Genomic DNA, 20,093 nt, shown 5'->3' with positions numbered 1-20,093 from the left:
ACTTTTTCACCTGTATGCTACAATCTTAATAAAATGCGGATAATGTTTAGTCATTGGACATGTACAAATGACATGGGCGGCGATTTTTGCAGCATTTTGGCTTCTTGTATCCACAGTCTTATACATCAGACCAGTGTACAATGCCCTCTTTACATCTGTCAATCTCACGCTCTTATTTTTTAATCATTCCTGAACAAGACCCTGAGATTCTTGAACTCCTTCACTTGGGACAACAACTCACTCCCCATTTGTTTGTTCTCAGTTTAGGACATGGACATGAAACAGTACGGTGTGACGCTGTCGGTCCAGCCATCCAGAGGACTCGTGGATGAGAAGTTTATTGTTCTGGTCCAGAACGTCTTTCCTGGTCTCCAGCTGACCGTTCACGCCCTCCACCAGTGTGAACAAAGAGACTGCTGGGAGGCATTTGCTCACTACACCGCCAACGCCAACGGGACTGTGAATGGTACATGGTTCAGTATCTAGACCTGGGAAAAAAGAGAACTAAACTGGCTGATTGAGAGTTGATTAAAAAACTTTTGAAAAGTTTTGAGGGTTGGCTAAATTTTAGTTTGGCTAAATTTGTTTTGAGTAATTTGATTAAAAAAATTCACAGGTTTCGTTACGTGAAATTTTGAAATATAATTAATGAAGAATAAAATATGTAGGTACATCTATTAGTAATGCTACAAAAGTATGAGGGGAAAACATGTTTTAAATTTCCAAGAATAGGACCATAAATGTTTTTAGCAGAAGTGGTTGTACTGTGATTTAAGCTGTTATTTAAACTAATGTCCAACTGTGGGCTTATCCTAAGTCACCAAATTCATTTACATCAAAAACTGTAAGTTTGGAGAAAGATGTTCAGCTTTGTGATTTTGATTTTAAAAGCAAAACTAATTAATATTGGCCATTTGAGTCAAAATTTAGACAAATTGTTGTTTTTCCCCCTTCCCTTTACAGTTTCAGAGGATCCCAGTGTGGGCGGGACATATTCTGGGGTTGAACCGATGGGTCTACTGTGGAGCCTCAGACCAGTTCCAGGCAGCAAACCAGGCCTCAGGTAGACCAGGTGATTAATATCAGATAATACTAATCAATATTGAAACAGTTACCACTATCCCCGTCCCATCAACTGTCAGGCTAAGGAAGATAAACGTCCAGACTCCCATGGTGATTATAATCTCAGTGTACCAGGGTCACCAGAGTGAAGGCTTTGCGGACAAGGTGCTGTTGGCCAGTGCGGTGGTGGAGCGGTGGTACATGGCACCCGGTGTCCGCAGGGTACCGATCACAGAGAGTGGACTCACTGCCACCCTCTTCTTGCCTTCAGGTAGGATCAAGGGACAGTGTGGAGGGAGGTGTCCTCTGGGTGGTGTCCTTGTCTCGTGTCGTTATCATTGTAATTATTCAGCCATGGCCACATCTTCCTTGACCTTGGTCAGGTGATTGCAGATTATGCAAGTCCTGAACACATCGGAAGCCAAAAGTACAGTGAAATTGGTACAGACTGGTACTGTAGGAATATACAGTAATATATAATAATGTACTGTTGAAACATTTAAAACATTTCTAGTTAAATTAAGGAGTTCTATTAACATACAATCAAGGTAAGAAAAAGTTACTTGAGGTACCAACTTTCATGGCAATCGATCCAATAATCTCACCAAGAACCAAAAATGTCAACCTACTGGCGATGATAGAGGACAGGTCAAAGAATCCCCAGTCATTAGTATTCATCCTTTTAGCACCATAAATGTCTTTACCAAACATCAATACTTGGACCATAGATCATAAACTCATGGATATAAAAAGGCTAAATGACTAACTTAAATAGGCAGAGAAATAGAAACACTAAAGTGCCCCCATTTATTTTCACTTGTTCACTGGCAAGTCATGTTCTGTACAATATGGCAGTGATGGTGATGTACGATCCAGCAGCCAGAGTTATCTATGTCTCTATTGCTGCATTGAAATGGAAGTCATGAGCCAGTGTTGACGATATGGGAAGTTGTGTACAGAAAGTTGTGAACTCTGAGTTCTCAGAACACTTTTTCTGCATCCAAATGGGGTCTAGTTTACCATGCTCACAGGAACAGTGCATAGAAACACCCCCCTGATATGGTATTTATGACCTCAAAAGTGGAAATTTACTGAGAGCTCTGAGGTCATGACTACATGTACACGACTTCCTGTGTTGTACACACAAGCTCACAAATTCCATTTGAACATAACATCATGAAAATCGCTAAGCCAGTTGGTGAGACTACTGAAGGACAAAGCAACCCTATGACTACCCATGGAGCTGCCACCAACCCACAAAGCGTCAGAACACTGCATGGATTTTAAAGAGCATGTCCTGCAATAGCCAGGCCCTTTCTGTTTCTGACCAATCTGCGAACAGCTGCCAGAAGCTCCATAAGGAGGTTAGAAGGCCGAATATGTACATGTTAAAATGTAAACTGAACCTTTTTGGTATTTTAAATACCCTGGAGGACCGGGACCTTTCCCTGGCATCCTGGACCTGTGGGGGGCTGGAGGAAAGTTGATGGAGTACCGTGCAGCGCTGCTGGCCTCCCATGGCTTTGCCTCCCTGGCCCTCGACTTCCTGACACCTAAAATCACCATGGAAACTGGAAAGATTGTGGACAACGAGTATTTTGAGGTAAACCTAAGTCAACTTCACTCTACTGCACCAACTCTGGATACTTAATACCCCCCCAAAACATGTAGTTGCTAACCTTAGTTGCTAAAATTAAATTTAATTCGTATTATTTTCACTCTGAAATATCGTATAGTGAATATCTCTCAAGAAGTTTTAATTATAGTTGCCAAACTGATTCTTTTCAAACTATTTTGGTGTGTGTAAATGGGTTTCTTGACAGCTTCTCGAAGAAAGTTGTCTGGCTGAGTAGCTGTCTTTAACTTTGGCACACCTGTAAATAACATGTTCCCATTAGATACATTAGATAAAGAACAAAAATCTTTAATGCTGTGACCTGGATTTGATTTAATAATGGATCTAAAACAATTTGCAGTTTCGTTTTTGATAAATCAAGGTCTATGTCATATTATTTTATCTTATCTTGACGAAATGAAATATCATCATGGCTGAACCCTGTCCTTGGTGTCTGTTTGTGTTTGGCTGTAAATAAACCCAAAATCATAAACCCAGTAAATCTTTATGACATGTTTTCCTTCTGCAGAATGCCTACAGAGTCTTGGAGCAGCATCCTCAGATCCTCAACAGCAGAATTGCCATTGTGGCTTTGTCCTTTGGCTCCAGTGTCGCCTTCAAGTTTGCTGTCAACCCCAAAATTATAAAGGTAAAAAATATACGACTAAATTACAGCCTAAAGAAGCTCGATGTGTCTAAATGAAGGTTGCTGCTGGCTACCACTGTCGCCAGTGACCATAATTCTGTACCAGCCCAGCACAACGTGTAATGTAAGTGTCAATTTGCTGTAGAATATGATGTGTATATATATACATATACATATACATATACATATATATATATGTATATATAAAACCAAAAATCACCAAAATCCATGATTACTATTATTATCAAAATAATAACATTTAGTCATAAAATATGGACACAAAACTGTCTGCAAAGCATCATAATGATATCGTCAACACAACATGACATCAGTCCTATTGTCATTCTAACCAAAATTTTATATCCTATATTTTATATCCATCATCCTTCTGACATATTGGCTTCCAGTGCCAGGGATAACGTTTTTCTGTCGGCAGACACAGAAGTTAGCGTTGCCCTGGTTCCTTCATTAAAAAGTCTATGGAATGTTTCCATTGGATTATTGCAGAAAATAAGATCTTTTTCAAACAAATGTTTATGATATTAAAAAAACAGGTTTTGCTTCAACAATGGGATTCTTAGGGAGTGTTAAATCCAAAATCCAGTAAGTTCTTCAAAAAAAAATTGAAAAGGTAGCACATCTCAAGTCTTCAAGGAGAACAAAATACGCACATTTTACTGCAAACATTATGATGAAGGCTTTGTGCTGTTTATAGTGATACCTACACCTTTTGTTCAGCAAGATAATCTTCACAGATGAACACCACTTTCAGTATTTTTAAAGCCTTAATGAAATAACTAAAAGTAAAAAGCTAATTTTTGGCTATCAACAAACAACACCATGGTTGCATGACTCAACATTGCCATCATTACGAGGCTATAAAGCGTTGTATGATGCTGTTTGGTCTCATTAGTAGGCTCATTTAGCTCCTTGTTCGCAATCACCTTTTTTTAAAGACTCATAAAAGCTTCAAAGCTCACAGTGGGGTATTTACTGACATATTTTATATCATAGAACAAAATGTGTAAGTCTTAATTTTGTGTTAACCACAGACCTTACAGGTATTTCTTCTAACCAAAAAGTATTGACTTTAGGGAGTGCTGACATGGTAACTTGGTTCTGGGTTTTGGGACTCTTTCCTAGGGCACTCTATTCATGCTTTTCTAGCAGTTTGTGCACTCAGTTTTATAGCTGCTAAAGACATTTTGAGCTTTGGAGGTAATGGTTTTTGTCTTAGTGTTGTTTTTATGTTGATTTCCAGCTGATTCTGCTTTGATTTCTGTATATTGAAAGTGGAAAGTGTGTGTGTGTGCGTGCGTGCGTGCGTGCGTGCGTGTGTGTGTGTGTGTGTGTGTGTGTGTGTGTGTGTTCTTTCAGCTCAGGTGTGTGGTGTGTATAAGTGGGATTCATGTGCAGCCGCAGGAGTGGACAATAGCAGACATCCTGGCTTACTTTCACACGTAGGTTTTTCTGCTGTCAGTTACTCTGTCCATCATGTTACACACAGACAATTTAGCAGAACCAGATCTGCCTAACAGGTGTTTAAACTGAATCAGTTATAAACAAATCATTTTTTATATTCAGAATTTAACTTGTTAAGATTTGGGACCAGATACTTAAAACTCAGTACACACAAAGGCAAAAACGTGCGTACGCATTCTTGTTGTCAGATTTATAAAGCCATGCATACACATGATTTTGTATGTCCCTCCAACTGGGTGAAGCAAAGACCCCTAAAAAGCCCTCTCCAAAATATCCTGAATCAAACATTGGCAATGGTGTCTGTTGATACAGAAACACTGCAAAAACTCGATACGAGGGGAATAAGGTGATCTGCCGTGATTTAATGCTGCCCATCACCACTGACCCTGCATGCAAAGTGGACGTAAGTAATTCATGTTTTTCATATTGTCTTACAACAAAACAATTAGTTCACAAAAGATTTGTGGAATTACATCTGTTTATTCTGAGCAAAAAAAGCAATGAAAAATAGATTTTTATCAGTTAAGTATATGTAGATAAAATCCCCTCTCTGCTGTTTGTTTATTAGGATCTCCATTAGTTGTTGCCCCATTTTATCATTAATGGATGTAGAGAAAAGCAAAGGCCCTAAGCAGCCTCCCTGCAGGACACCATACTCTTTACCATTGTTGATTATTGATTATTGATTTCTTCTAAATCAACAATGGTAAAGAGTGTCAGATTCTGATTCTGATTCTGATACTCTTTACCATTGTTGATTTAGAAGAAAAATAAAACATCTATTTATTAAAGACACCTGAAAAATAAATTTCTCCGCACAATTAAACACATTTCCCTCACCAGCTTTAAGTAATCTATAGTAACTTCCTAAAAGAAGTGGTGTAGTATGAGGTAAATGAAACTTAATCCATTCATGAGGTCACCTTTCACATTAACTGATATATGATTTAAAATATAAAACCACTGTTCTAGCTTTTTCAAGCTTTATATCAAGGTCTTAAAAAGTTTTGATGGGATTCATCAGTCATTCCTCATTCCTCTGTCTTGAGCAGATAGGACGACTCCAGTGTCCTCTGTTGCTGGTTGTAGGTGAGGACGATCAGAACTGGCCGGCTTCCGAGGCTGCAATGGATGTGAGCTTACTGACATGACCACATCATGTGTGAATAAACCACGTTATCCGAAGGTTTAAAGTCATGGTAGAAAGTGGGATGACGGATTGTTAAAAATAAATGTAATTAATCCATCCACAAAACAGAATTGGTACTGGCAAACAGCAAGAAAAAAATATTTAAAGGGATAGTTCAGATCTTTTGAAGTGGGGTTGTAAGAGGCAGTTATCCATAGTCAGCGTGTTACATACAGTAAATGTCATCCGGCACACCCCCAGTTTGGAGAGGTTGGTTGGAGAATTGACAAGCTAAGCAATGTACTGCTGTGGACAGGGCAGCGGCAAAACATATTTTATCCACATAAAAAAAAATCAATAACAGTAAAAGCGCACATCATATTGAGAATATTTCCAGTGCTTTATTTTTATGTGAGACAGCTCTGTCTGACAGTGAAGCCCTTAACAGCCTCAATTCTAAATGACCTAAAATCTAAGAAATAAACTAAAATTTTAGAAAAGTCCTAAAATTGATCCTAGATGATCCTAGAAACATGCTGAAATCCGAGAAATACCATAAAATCTGAGAAATGTGCTAAAATTTGGAAAACGCCCTGAAATCTCATAAATGTCCTAAAATCCTAGAGAAGTCCTAAAATTCAAGAAATGTCCTTAAATCCGAGAAATGTCCTAAAATCCTTGATGTGTTCTAAAATCCCAGAAATATGGGATATGTATTTAATACATCCCAACTTTAAGTAAGAATAGAACAAAGCGGTGTTGTTATGGTGGTGTTTTTTTATGTTTTACCAACAAAAGCATGTCGTTTTTGTTTTTGGGTGCAAATTAACAAGAGAAGAAAATCCAACAATATTAACAGTTTTGAACTTTCTTCTAGGTCAATGAGATGATGGAGCGGGTGGGGAACATCCACCTGCTGACTGTCCTGTCTTACCCGAATACTGGTCATCTGATCGAGCCTCCGTACACACCGCACACTCGAAGCAGCCTCCTCAGAGCAATAACCACAAAGCAGATGAGTAAGTTCACCTTTAAACAGCGGCAAAGAAGAAAGGAACGAGTAAAGGATAACAGTAAGAATATTAATCGATTCATCTTCATGTGCAGACAGCAGAGGAAGAGTGATAAAACACCTGCAGCTTCCTGTGAGACCGATATTGTTATGCATATTTTGAAATCACAAACAAACAAACAAACAAACATAAACAGGTTATCCTGTCAGTACCAAATGCTTAAATTGTGTAGAGCACAGACGTCCACTTTAACAATCAGTTTTAGGACAGAGGGATCAGAAAACTCTACACATTCATCTCTCTGCCCCTTCTGTTGTAGTCTGATATCTGCAGATGGCTAGTGAGTGTGCATTAAAGGTAGAGTTCACTCTAAAATAATAATTAAAAAAAAAATCCTCTTACCTGTACAGCTATCTTTCTATCTAGATTGTTTTTGTCTGAGTTGCTGAGTTTCTGAGATATTGGCTGCAGAGATGTCTGCTTTCTCTCCAATATAATGGAACTAGATTACACTTGGCTTGTGGCGCTCAAAGTTCCAAAAAATACATATTTGAAAAACTCAACTAGTAGGCTAAATGTGTTACTGAACTTTGGTCTGATGAATTTATAGAGTCAGTTGGGAAGACAAAAAAAAACAACTCTTTTCAAATTTTTTGCAAGAGGATGAGAAAGAGGGGACAGGAGAGTTTGTCTACAGACGAGTCAATGTCTCATATAGGGAGGTCACGAGGTGATAACAGTAAGACACAGGTGTGCCATGTATAGTTCTTCAGGGAGCTCGCTGCTGGTGTAATCCCAATGTGAAACTAACTGGATCAAATGTATATAATCTGACAAAAACGTAAACCTTGGTTGAGATGTAAAAAGGCCCTAACAAGGAAAAAGACTTAGAGGGCTGAAGGATAACAACTAACAAAAAGTTAATGCTCCCACCTCCGATAAAGACAAACCCATCAGCTTCTTTCCTACACTTTTAAGTGGACAAACCAGTCGCCAGAAAAAATGTTGGCATTGCACGTTCCTGCAAACCACAGATACGTTTCATTTGCCCGATGTTTTGTTGGGAAAATTTTCCCTTTCAACAATGCAGTTAATGGGGTTATGTTTCGGCACAAAAACCACTTGGTTGGTGTGTGGTTAGGAAAAGATCATGTTTTGGCTTAAAATACCTGCTTTTGGTGGCACAGTCCCCTCTGAAAAATCAACTTCTTTTCATGCCATTATCACAGCAGAAAAAAACAGCAACAAGTACTTTTAAAAACATTTGTTTGGGCCCTAAAAATCAACAAGAAAAACAGCAATGACTCACTAAATCACAACCGGTAATCTGTAATCTGTAATCTGTAACTTGGCAGTCGTCTTGCCTAGGTGCCACTCAGTGCATTAGATAAGAACACATATTCACTGTCCACTGAGCATTGACCCTTAAACACCTGATTCAACATGTTTTTTTGTGCTTCTTTCAGATGCCTTTTGTTAGCATTTAAAACGCAGACGCCTGAGAAAATTGGTTTTCTTTTCTTTTGAAGTCGTGGAAAAAAGAAAGATCAATTTGACAAGAAATGTCGTACAAAACACTTTGTAAAACACTTTTACAAAAAGTGACCAAAACCCAAATTACCTCAAATTATTATTAGATATATTAAACAAAATAAATAGGGAAAAATGTCCCCGAAAATATTAGATTGCACTTTCTGAAGGTAAATCTCTTTCTTTCTTTTTTTTTTTTTTTTAACGTAATTTAGGTATTTTCATGTAACATTTTGCTAATTTCATGTTCATGTTTTTTTTGTTTTTCTTTTTTTGTGTGTGCTTATTTTCAGGTAATTTCTTTTTGTGACTTTTTTATTTTTTAGTAATTGCTCTGTGGGGTGGAGAGACAGTGGCACACTCTCGCGCTCAGGAAGACGCCTGGAGGAAGATGCTGGCCTTCCTGAGGGAGAATCTGTGCGGCGGCAGAAACCCTGCAACCTCATTGTCAAACCTGTAACACCAAGTCTGAGTGTCACTTTGAATGTCACTGCCAGGCCAGCACATGATGAAATTTAAAATGATAAAAACTAGGCCAGTAAATTATCATTTTTTATTTTTATTTGAGTTAATGTGTAACTGTTTTCTAAATCTTGAGTGCAGAGAAGGTTTTTATTTCTCTCAGTTTCTGGCAACAAGGTTCATGATTGAACGCTGCAGCTGACTCTCAAAACAGAGAGGCTAAAGTCCTGTTACATCCTGTACTTTTTAATTGTTCTAATTATTTACCAGAGTAGTAATGTTTTATAGAAGGCATTTTAACTTAAACGTAGCAGTGGATCAAATGGTGCGTTGGTGCGCATCCTCAAACTGACCTTTAGGCTCCTCCACTGGGTGAAAGAGTGCAGCAGTGAGTCAGTTTGGTTACTCCAGATTAAATATTACAGCGTGTTAAAAACTAATTTATGCAGAGTTCTTCCATGTATTTCATTAACAAATAACAGATCATTTGGAATATACCAGTAAGTATGAAGAATACTATATGATAAATAAAACATAGAAATGATTCTCCTCAGTTTACATGTCAAATATACTTGAATCTAATACATGTAAAGGTTTGTTTTTATGTATTTTCTATTGGTAAATCCTTGTTTTATTTTTTGGCATAGTACTTGCCGTCAACTCTTGCTGTGAGCGTGGTTTTATTATCAAAAATGTTTTTAAGATATGATAAACCTTTATTGAGCTCCAGAGTGGAAATGCAGTGGCACAAGGACAGAAATAAGTACAAATAAATAAAAAAAATAAACAAGAAGTATACAGAACAAAAATAGAACATAAGTAAAAATAGAAACACACAAGAACAATTACAGACAAAAAAAAGTGACAGTGGTGTGATGTGATTAAGAGCAGCAGCAAGTCTAGTGGCCATAAATATCAACTGTGTTTACATAGTATGAATAATAAAAGACAAAGAAGAAGAATAAGTAATGATCCTTTGAGTTTGCTTGTAATATGGGAATAATTATTATAATAATAATACAAATAATACTACTAATAATTATAATAATTTCAATAATAATAATAATAATAATAATAATAATTATTATTTTATTATTATTTTATTATTATTATTAATAATAATAATATTATTATTTATTATAATATTTTATTATTATTATTATTATTATTAGAATGATAATAATAGTAATAAGAAATACAAAAATGATAATCTTAATAATAATATAATATTAATAAAATTAAATAATAAAAACAATAATAGTAATAATGGTTATAATAATGATGATACTACTACTAGTAATAAATTATCAAAAGAATAATAATGATAATTATACAATTTAATAATGACATTATGTAAAAATAATGTTAATAATAATAATAATGTTAATAATAATAATAATAATAATAACAGTTATTGTTATTAACCCTTGTTATATAATATATTATATTTATACATGTAAAAAAAATTTCAGGTATACTTGAAAAAAATGTGAACCTACACATTAAAGAATTTTCGTTGTTGCAATCTAAAAAAACAGACCACAGATTCCTTAAATTGAATCAGCCTAAAGTAATCGATAAATACCAATAGATGGAGGTGATTGATCTGCAGCAGCTGTTTGTTTGTGTATAGTTTCAGTGTTTGTCCGCTGGGGGGCGCCCTGCCTCCATCTCTGCAGCTCTTCCTCTCAGCAGCTCTTCTCTCTGACAGGCTGCATGATGAGGCTCATTAACTTCACCTGTTCGCTGCACGATCCGCACACACACACACGTGCGCGCGCTCCCTCCTCTCTGGCTTTGTTCCGGACGCACTTTCCTCTCTATCAGGACCAGAGTCATGCTGCTCAGACCTGAGACCTGCTCCGTGCCCACCGTGGGAAGTTGTTGAGACCCTCAGGCCCCCGTCACCCCGGACCTGGCTGGTGTGATGAGCCCGCGAGTCCCCCGTGTTTCCTGTGACGCAGGACAGCCGCGCCGCGCCGCACCGCACCGCGCACTTCGGAGAGCTGCGAGAAGCGGGGAAAAAAGCGCGTCCGTGACTCCGGTCTTCTCTCTGTGACCACTCGACCCTGATGTGAAGATCTATTTCACGGTGGTGACACACTAATCTGAGAGCTGTCCGCAGGAGGAGAGGAACCCGGGCTCCGGAGCGTCAAACCCGGCTGTGCTGCTGGGAGTCGAACCGACACCTGCAGGTGATCCGGAGCGGCAGAAACCTGCTGTTTGGAGGAATTTACCGCTTCTCATCCCGGATCAGGAACAGATCTGTAACTGTGGGAGCAAAAAAAAGTGGATTTGGATTTATTTTTTAAATTTTTTTTCCCTCTTTTTTTTGGTTGGTGGATGCAGATGCGGAGCTGGATCGAGTCCCCGCGGAGGAATTTAGAGGAAAATGTTTGTGTGATGTGACAAACAGCTGGAGACAGAAAACATCTGTCTGACCTGTGACACCGACAGAAGAAACACCTGCTCCTGCTGCGGAGAGGAAAGGTACCTGAACACATCACATAATTTACAAAATGACAACATTAATGTTCAATAAAGAGCTGTCTGCAGATTATTATTATTATTATTATTATTATTATTATTATTATTATTATTATTACTATAAGTATTATTATTATTCGCACAAAGTCCTAGATTTCTTGGTTTCTTTTGATGGGACCATGTTGGAGACACGAGCCCTCACAGTGACGTCCCCAAGATTTTTGTCTTGTGAATCCACCAGTAAAATCAGTCAATCAATGAATCAGTCAATTAACTTATCGATTAGCAGTCTGTGATTAGGCACTGGGGCTGCTGGGTTGATCTCAGGCGGTTTGTGTGTTTCTGCTGATTTCAGATCAGATTTTGAATTTTCTTTTTTTTATATCAGCTGATCCTGCTGGAATGCAATTTGCGCTCGTGCCGACTTTGTCTCGCGTGCGTGTTTGCATGTGTGTGTGTGTGAGAAAGTAAATCAAACGTGTGTCTGCATGCGCACTTATGAGGGTTGATGTGTTTGAGATCGTAGTGTAGACTGGGTTTTTTTTCTTGAGCGCGTGTCTTTGCGATGCCTCTGCGCTTTGGCGTGCGCGCGAGGCATAGATTACAGCTGTGTTTGCCTGAGGATGAGTGTGTGTATCTGTATTCGTGTGTGTATGAAATTTGTATTTAAGAGAAAGATAGAGGGGGGAATAGTACAAAAAGATCAGGCAGAAAGAAACTCGCCATCTGTTTAAATATACCACATGGCCAAAAGTATGTGGACAGCAGCCATATGTAAAAGTTGAACATGTCGTTAAAAATGGGAGACAGCTTGTTTTCTGCTTCCAACCATCACCTGACTTTGATTTTTTTTAAAGCAGCATCAATATGCTCATAATATTGTGACCCCAAACCCATGTTTGTTAATTCAACCATGATTGCAAAGTTCCTCGGGCTTAATAAAGTAGTCATTTTAACCCCAACATGGTCTTTACCAAAACTCAACTAAAGAGGGGATGATATTTTGTCATTTCATTTGGAAAACGTGTTGGCCATTCCAGCTGGCTGTTACCATTGAGAGCTGCAGGGATGACGTTTTTTTAGGCTGCTCTGCAAATTAGCATCACCCAGGTTATCAAGACAAAAAGTCTGTGGGATTTTTCCATTAGATTTAGATAATTGCAGAATATAAACATCTTGTGGCGAATGAACCTTTATGATACTTACATGTTTTTGGGTTGTTTTTTTTCAGCAAGATAATCTTCACAATTGAACACAACTTTTAAGATTTTAAGAGCTAACCTATAATGAACTACACCATGGTCACATGACTTACACATCACCACAGCGAGGCTGTAAAGCCAAGCCCGTTCTCAGTCTGAACTTTTTTTTTTTTTTTAGGATTTTAGGACTTTTCTCAGAATTAGGACATTAGAGTCTTAGCTAGGACCTCTGCCAGGGGGTGTGGGGGATCCTCCACGGGCACTTTTGTTTTTTTTTTTTTTCCAACAACAAGCTCTATTTAGTTGTTATTTTATGCACTCTGGCACCTTATGTATACTAAAAGTACAAAAACAATTCCCATTGTAAACTTGCTCATTTTGAATAACAAATGGTTGCAGGCCATCCTATCATGGCCAGATTTTGCCCGTGGGCCGTAAGTTGAGTATCACTGCTGTAAATTGTAGCTCATATGTGCCACATGAATCACATGAGTCCACAGTGGACCCTGGGAGTTAACTACATCTGTTTATTATACTTTTAAGCTTTTTGAACCGTGCATCCATCACTTGTTCTACTGCAGAACATCTGAACAAGACCATGGATTTAATAGATAACATGAAAACTTTTGTTGCACACAAATATCACAAAAACTTACTACAAACAAAAATCAAAACACATAAAGTTTAACACCTGTCCTCTAACTACCATCATCATTAAGGGTTCAAAATAATGAGATTTAAGAGGGATTCCAGGTGCTGGACCCCCCTCCTGATCACAGACAGTTGGTCTGTTCCACCTCCTGCTTGTAGAGTATGAGAGGCCATCTTAACTGATCACATGTGTGTTAGTGAAGGACTCAAACATGGAGCCAGGAAACACAAACAAGTAAGAAAAAGAAGTGATAATACACCGCAAACTCTTGATATTGAGTGTGTGTGTGTGTGTGTGTGTGTGTAAATTAATCAAAGGAGATGCAGCATGTGACTTTATGGGCATGCTTTCAGTAGAAAAGGTAGAAATGCCAGACATCTCAAAGGGTCAGTGTGTTTTAGAGTCCTTGAGCAGTGAACTGCAGATCGCAACCAGCTGAAATGTCTCCTAGTTAGGATTCTGCAGTGTTCATCATTCAGAAGGTTTTTCAGCAGCTTTTTAAATCTGAAGTTTGCCTTAGAGGAGCAGACTTACTGCTTTATAAACTTTTACCTTTTAGAAACCACAAAATGAACACATGCATGCAGCTGATAGTAATTCTGTAAAATCATAACCTGCAAAAACATAGTATCTTCAATCATTGCACAAAATTAAACACAAAACCTTGGCAGCAGCAGTCAGTAAAAATGTTTAATAGATTAATAGAATGGAGCAAGTTGTTTTTAGTGTCATGGTTATATCTAGAATTAATTAAATTTAAATTTGTGAGGCAGGTACAGGTAGATGGATTACAGAGGTTTTTACTGGTAGCCGAAATATCCACAGACTATCACCAATACCACACTATCCAATGAGGTGAATGTCTCTATCTGGCACCAGTGTTTAGTTTGTCCTTTATGGGCTACTGTAGAAACATGGTAGTGCCACACGGCAATCTCCGCAGAGGAGGACCTGCTCCCAGTGCTGATATAAACGGCTCTTTCTGAGTTAACAAAAAAACACAATGATTATTATTTTCAGGTGTTTATACACAAAAGAAAATATATTTATTATATTATATTCCATTTCTAGCAATATATCACAGTCAGCATAATACAGCACATAAAAGGTTCTTGAATTGCGTTAAATGTTGGTGTGTAAAGTACAGGTTTGAGTCTGCAACCCTGCAGTGCACCTGCGCTCAGAATCTCATTGATCGCCTATTGATCGTTTCCTCCTCTGTCTGAATTTCCAACAGGTTTCAGGAAGAATGTGAAACTGGAGCCGCTGCGACCCTGAAGCTCCGTCTCCTCCTCTGCAGACGGCGATGTCCGACACAGGAACCAGCACTGCAGAAACTCCTCGGGGTCAGTGATCGTAGGTGGGACTGCCCGCCGCGGTTGGCCCTGCCCTGGGTGACGGGGGACCCCATGGTCTGGCTCGTCCCGTCCTCGCCACACCCGCCCGCAGCGCCACCTGCCTTTTGATTGTGCAATCATACCACCACTCCCTTCACTGCAGCTCCACTCTGAAAATGGCGAGGGGTATGAATTCCCCGAGCGTCACCGGCCGCTGCGTCCTCTCTCTGCTGATGCTAAAGAGCTACTGGCTGCTTGGCTCTGCTACCCAGAAGCCCGCTGTGCTTTCAGACTCCCAGCAGCCCCTGCAGGAGTATGCCCACTCCATCCGGCTGGATGGCGACATCATTTTGGGTGGCTTGTTCCCTGTTCACGCTCGCGGCGAGCGGGGCGTCCCCTGCGGCGAGCTGAAGAAGGAGAAGGGCATCCACCGACTGGAGGCCATGCTGTTCGCCATCGACCTCATCAACAAAGACCCGGAGCTGCTGCCCAACGTGACGCTCGGGGCGCGCATTCTGGACACGTGTTCACGCGACACCTACGCCTTAGAGCAGTCACTCACCTTTGTCCAGGCGCTCATCGAGAGGGACGGTTCTGACGTCCGCTGCGCTAACGGAGACCCGCCCATTTTTGCCAAGCCGGATAAAGTGGTGGGCGTCATCGGGGCGTCGGCCAGCTCGGTGTCCATCATGGTGGCCAACATCCTGCGACTGTTCAAGGTAAGAGAACGTCAGGTGACGATTGAATTGGTGTGTTGCTGCTGTACTGCGACTCGTTGTGACTGACCTGTGGTCAACAAAACATTTCAGCCAGCTGCAACAGAGGTGGCTGGGTGTGACTTTGTATTTTAAACTTTAATCTTGACCCACTCTGAAGCTGCAAACATTAGTGACTAAAAATATTGTGATACTATGCTGAATCTATTTTTTACTGCTTTACTCCTAATAAAAAGTGGAGGGGGGGATACCCCCCCCCTTTGTCCCCCTTTAAATGGCACCCCTGGTCCAACCTCACCTTCCCCATTATTGATTAAAGGTCAGTTTCACCAACTTGACAACATGCAAACTGCGACTTTCAGCATTAGATAATTTCCTCTCCCTCAATTTGACATGTTTCATGAAGAAGCTCCCAGCATGCTGAAGGCTGAGCCAGATGCAGTCTTCTCTGTTCTCTGCCTTTGAAAGCGATCATTACTGTAACTCTGTCTGTTTTCTGTCGGATGTGTTTCTGTTTTTATTTGCTGTTGATGCAAACTTAACATGGTCCTCCATGTTTAACTATCATGTTGATAAATTTAATATAATTCAGGACATCAATAACATCCTGCTGCTCTGTTTTTAAGTGAAGAAAAATATTCTTTGCAGTTAAAAAGCAGTCTTGTGCTCCATCATTGTTGGTGCCCCTGACTTTGTGTGTGAAATATAGTCCTCTGTGAGTTTGACACGAGGCAGAGCTGACTGGCAGCCCTAAAAAAAGTATAACACTGTGACTGAGTGATGAAGAAAACATTTAGTCTCTAGCTCTTCATCAGCTCCATCCTCCCTCTGAGCGGGATGCAGCACAGATAACGTTTTCAGACGGATGTTTCTCGTTGACATAAAGGAGTTGATCCCAGCTGTTGCCTCGTCGTCTTTCGGCGTGTGCAGACAAACTGTGTCTGGGGGCGGCGTGTTGCTGTGTTGCTGTGCTGCTGTGCACGGCGGCAAACAAATTCCTCTGTGTTAAATTAGTGATGAGCTGCATGATTCATGTGTGTGTGTGTTCGAGCCCGGCCAGCTTAATGAGGACAGAAAAGGCCCAACAACATCACTTATCTAAAATTAGCTGGAGATGCCTCTGGGAGGGGGGAGGGAGGGGGGGAGGGCAGATTTTGCTGATGCAGAGGTTTCCTCACCCTGCTGCCGCTCACCAGCGCTGTCACAACCCTCAGCTGCAGCCAAGACTCTGACGGATAACAGAGACTGACTGCAGGAGTCGATTTATAGTTGATAATTTGTTCTTAGTTCAGGTAAAATAATGCAAACAGCTCAACAGTGAACTCCTTAAGATCAAGTTTCCAGATGCAGACGTGCGAAGGAAACAGTGACTTCAGATGCAGCTGAAAAGCAGAACTTTGTTGCTCTCTTTTGGTTGAAAGTTTAAAGCCAGTTTCACCTCCTGCACCACTGATGTGTGCAGGGGCGGGCTGTGCGATATGGCTTCAAAATAACATCAAGGATTCATAGAGTCATGAAAAACCTGGAAATGTCATGGTATTTGCATTTGGCAATTTCCAGGCCTTGAGAAGTTTTGTAAAACTAAATATACCCTGAAAGTTTAGAAAAGTCATGGAATTTTGTTTCACAGACCTGTATAATACATTTCTGGTGTGTCGTGACCATCAGGTTTTGGAGTTTCTGGCTTTCATAAATGGTGTATTTTTTGGTTCTTTTTAGAAAAAAAACAACCCAATGGCAAATTGTTTTCTAAGGCAAAAACTTTCAGAAAAAAAGAAGGCAAAAAGGTTTAAAAGAAAACATTCATTTCAAACCCACAGGCCTGCAGGTTTGGAAGGCATGTTTTTTTTTTATTAATTAAGCAATTTTCTTTTTGCCACTGCGACTGCAGCTGTAATTGTGCGCTCTCGCTTAATACTGGACCAGTTTCAAAAATAGCTGTCTCCATTTGTCACTTAGACACAAACAAAATGGAAAAATAGGGTTCAGGTTGAAAAATACTTTATGAGAAATTTTGAAAGGAAATTCAATGTTTTGTGATGGTTCAGACCCGTCTGATGCATTTAAGTGGAGCTAACTGTAAATTTAAAGAAGTTTGACTGTTGGGTAGTTGAAACTCAAAACACAGCATCATAGTTTATATACTGATCATGTGTTGTGTTTGTAAAAATCTTAAAAGTTACCAAAGCTGTTAAGTGAATGTAGTAGAGTTGTAAAGTATAAAGAAGCATAAAATGAAAAAAAACCTCAAAGTACAAGTATTGCAAAACCTGAGTAAATGTACATCCCACCACTGCATGTTTATACATTAAATTAATCACATAATGTGATTAAGTCACGCAGGTTCTTTTGGTGAAATACTTCACTACTAACAGTACTCAGTAATCAATAATTAATATAATCATGTGATTGAGAGTGAGATATCCCACAGTCTGTTTCTGAATATTTCTGAGATGTCCCAGCTCTAAGAATAGATATCCGTCCTGTGTTGATTCAGAGGAGTTTTGCAGTTAATAAAAGCTCCTCTGAAGGTGTCAGAGGTGAGATCCTCCATCTGAAACTGTGATATGCTCCCGCTGCATTTGCATAATATTTGCGCATCAATTTCGCTCAGAATCACACATTCTGAGGCTGGCCGGGGTCTTCGGGAGGACGCTCTGCTGCGACAGCCGCTCATGCTGCCGCCGTTGTATTTCCATCTCTGCGTGGGAGAGGCAGAAACCACAGCGTCTCTGTTTATGAGCTCGCTGCAGGCTCGGTCGAAAAACACGAAACAAAAAATGAAGGAGGTGAGAAAATAACAGAGGGAGGAATGAAAACACAGGGAACCTTCTTCCTACATCGTTCCACATAAACTGTGAGAGGGAGGACCAGAGCTGAGCCTCCAGCAGCACGACTGCCTCAAACCATAGAAGAAGAAAAGCATAAATGTCAGTCAGCATTATTGTGTGATACTGAGAGGTGTTTCCAGTGGGGGAAAGACTGAAAGTACTAATACCATACAGAAAACATCCACTACAAGAAAAAGTCCTGCATTCAAAACCTTACTTAAGTAAAATTATCCACAAAGTCCACTTGGGATGTTAAAAGTATTGATTTAGCAGTAAAATATTCCCTGTCAGCTGTAGATGCTGAAGTTTGAGCTCCTTTATATCCTGTTGGGTCGTTTAATCTCCAACAATGCATCATATTCCTTAAGATAATCATATGCAAACAAAGCTTGGCCATGAGTCAAAAATTCATATGCTAATTATGACAAAATTTCACATAAATGTCTCATAGGATAAAATGGTTAAGTGATGACATTTTATAACTTACCTACCTACCTACCTTCCTATTTATCTACTTACTTAACCACTTACCCACCTAACTGCTTACCTATGTACTTACATACCTACTTACTTAACCCTATACCAAATTAACTACCTACCGACCTACTTACTGAACTACTTACATACCTACCCACTTAACTAATTACTTAATCAATTACCCACTTAACTACTTACCTCCTTACTTACTTAACTACTTAACAACTTACCTACTTACATACCTACTTACTTACCAGCTTTCCTTTTTCCGTACCTTCTTCCTTAACTATTCACCTACCTACCTCATTACTTAACCACTTACTTACCTACTAGTAACTTAACCACTTACGCACTTAACTACTTACATCCGTACTTACTTAACTACTTACTTAACTATTTAACAGCTTACCTTCTTTCTTACCTTCTCATTTAACTACTTACATACCCTCTTACTTACCTGCTTACTTACCTACTGACTTACCTACCTCCTTACTTTCTAAAAAACTAATATTGGAATATTACTTCCTTTACCCAGAAAGTAGTACACTTTTTGAAAAAAAATAACAGTACACCATCTTGTTTACAGTATCACAATATATTGTAATATATCCATATTGCTATATTCTTGCCATAGCACAGTCCTACTGGGGTTACTTGGTTTTCCTAGTACAGGAAGGGGGTGAAATATTTTTATTGTTAAAAGTTACCAAAGCTGTCAGACAATTAAAAGTACAATATTTACCTCTTAGTAGTAGTGGAGTAAAACTATGAAGTAGTATAAACTGGAAAAAACTCAAGCAAGGTACAAGTACCTCAAACCTGTACTTAAGTAGTACAGCGTAGTACTTGGGTAAATATACTTAATTTCGTTCCAGCTCTACTTGAAAAGCAACAATTACCAACGATGTATCTAATAAACTGGAAGCTGAGTGTAGATTCATAGTAAATCATGTCTTTGTGAGCAGGTTGGCATTCAGATACTGTTGACAGTTCAGCTGTGGATTGTTCCCAGTGATTCCTGCATGTTTGAAAGACCTCCCAGTAAGGGAACGACGTATGAAGTAAAAGTTGATGTGGAGCATTTGTTACCTCCTGTGGCCCCGAACCATCCCACTCACTGATTCTCTTGTTTCCCTGTTTTCTCTCTCTGATTCCCTCTGATTTGCCTCTTTGTGTTTGTGACAGAATGAGGTGATGAAGATCAGCAGAAACCAAACAGACGATATTTTTGTGCTTGATAATACAAAACGTTTCTAGGTTGAGAAAGAGAAATTCTTCTCTGTGAGCGTTGTAGTGTGGAGTCTGAGAGAAATCTCTCTCCAGAAATGTCTCACATGAGTTTGCAGGCAGCTGATCTTTGCACATTCTGAGGACGTGTGAATGCTGAGGCTGGTTTTCACTCTCCGAAGTGTTACCTCCAAAAATCGCACCACCCTGTGCGAACACGAGCAG

At 39.4% G+C, this 20,093-nt stretch overlaps 2 protein-coding genes across 4 annotated transcripts in view; both read left to right on the top strand.

Annotated features, from left to right (window-relative positions):
- Positions 1–267: 267 nt before the first annotated feature.
- Positions 268–9,827, top strand: LOC121950599 (peroxisomal succinyl-coenzyme A thioesterase-like). The gene is made up of 10 exons (XM_088079659.1): positions 268–466; positions 964–1,063; positions 1,143–1,333; positions 2,496–2,665; positions 3,207–3,326; positions 4,701–4,783; positions 5,118–5,208; positions 5,858–5,938; positions 6,812–6,953; positions 8,804–9,827. Exons 1-10 carry the CDS (start codon positions 271–273, stop codon positions 8,935–8,937), a joined length of 1,308 nt encoding a protein of 435 aa, XP_087935785.1. The 5' UTR covers positions 268–270; the 3' UTR covers positions 8,938–9,827.
- Positions 9,828–10,503: 676 nt separating this feature from the next.
- The window catches only part of grm8b (glutamate receptor, metabotropic 8b), a 130,236-nt gene continuing 120,646 nt past the window's right edge, over positions 10,504–20,093 (top strand). Inside the window, exons 1-3 of one of the 3 annotated variants that reach the window (XM_088079657.1) lie at positions 10,504–11,134; positions 11,289–11,429; positions 14,518–15,336. In XM_088079657.1, coding sequence (XP_087935783.1) covers positions 14,794–15,336 — 543 coding nt within the window. In that variant the 5' untranslated portion in view covers positions 10,504–11,134; positions 11,289–11,429; positions 14,518–14,793. Of the gene's footprint in view, positions 11,430–13,390; positions 13,515–14,517; positions 15,337–20,093 lie in introns of those variants that run through there. The other 2 variants (XM_042495869.2, XM_088079658.1) reach the window with 2 other exon arrangements.

The sequence above is a fragment of the Plectropomus leopardus genome, chromosome 7 (assembly GCF_026936395.1).
Source record: "Plectropomus leopardus strain MGB_pleo_1.0 chromosome 7, ASM2693639v1, whole genome shotgun sequence".
In the NCBI taxonomy this organism is placed as follows: domain Eukaryota; kingdom Metazoa; phylum Chordata; class Actinopteri; order Perciformes; family Serranidae; genus Plectropomus; species Plectropomus leopardus.
Note: the sequence above shows the minus strand (reverse complement) of the source record. Positions and strands in the feature narration are given on the sequence as shown.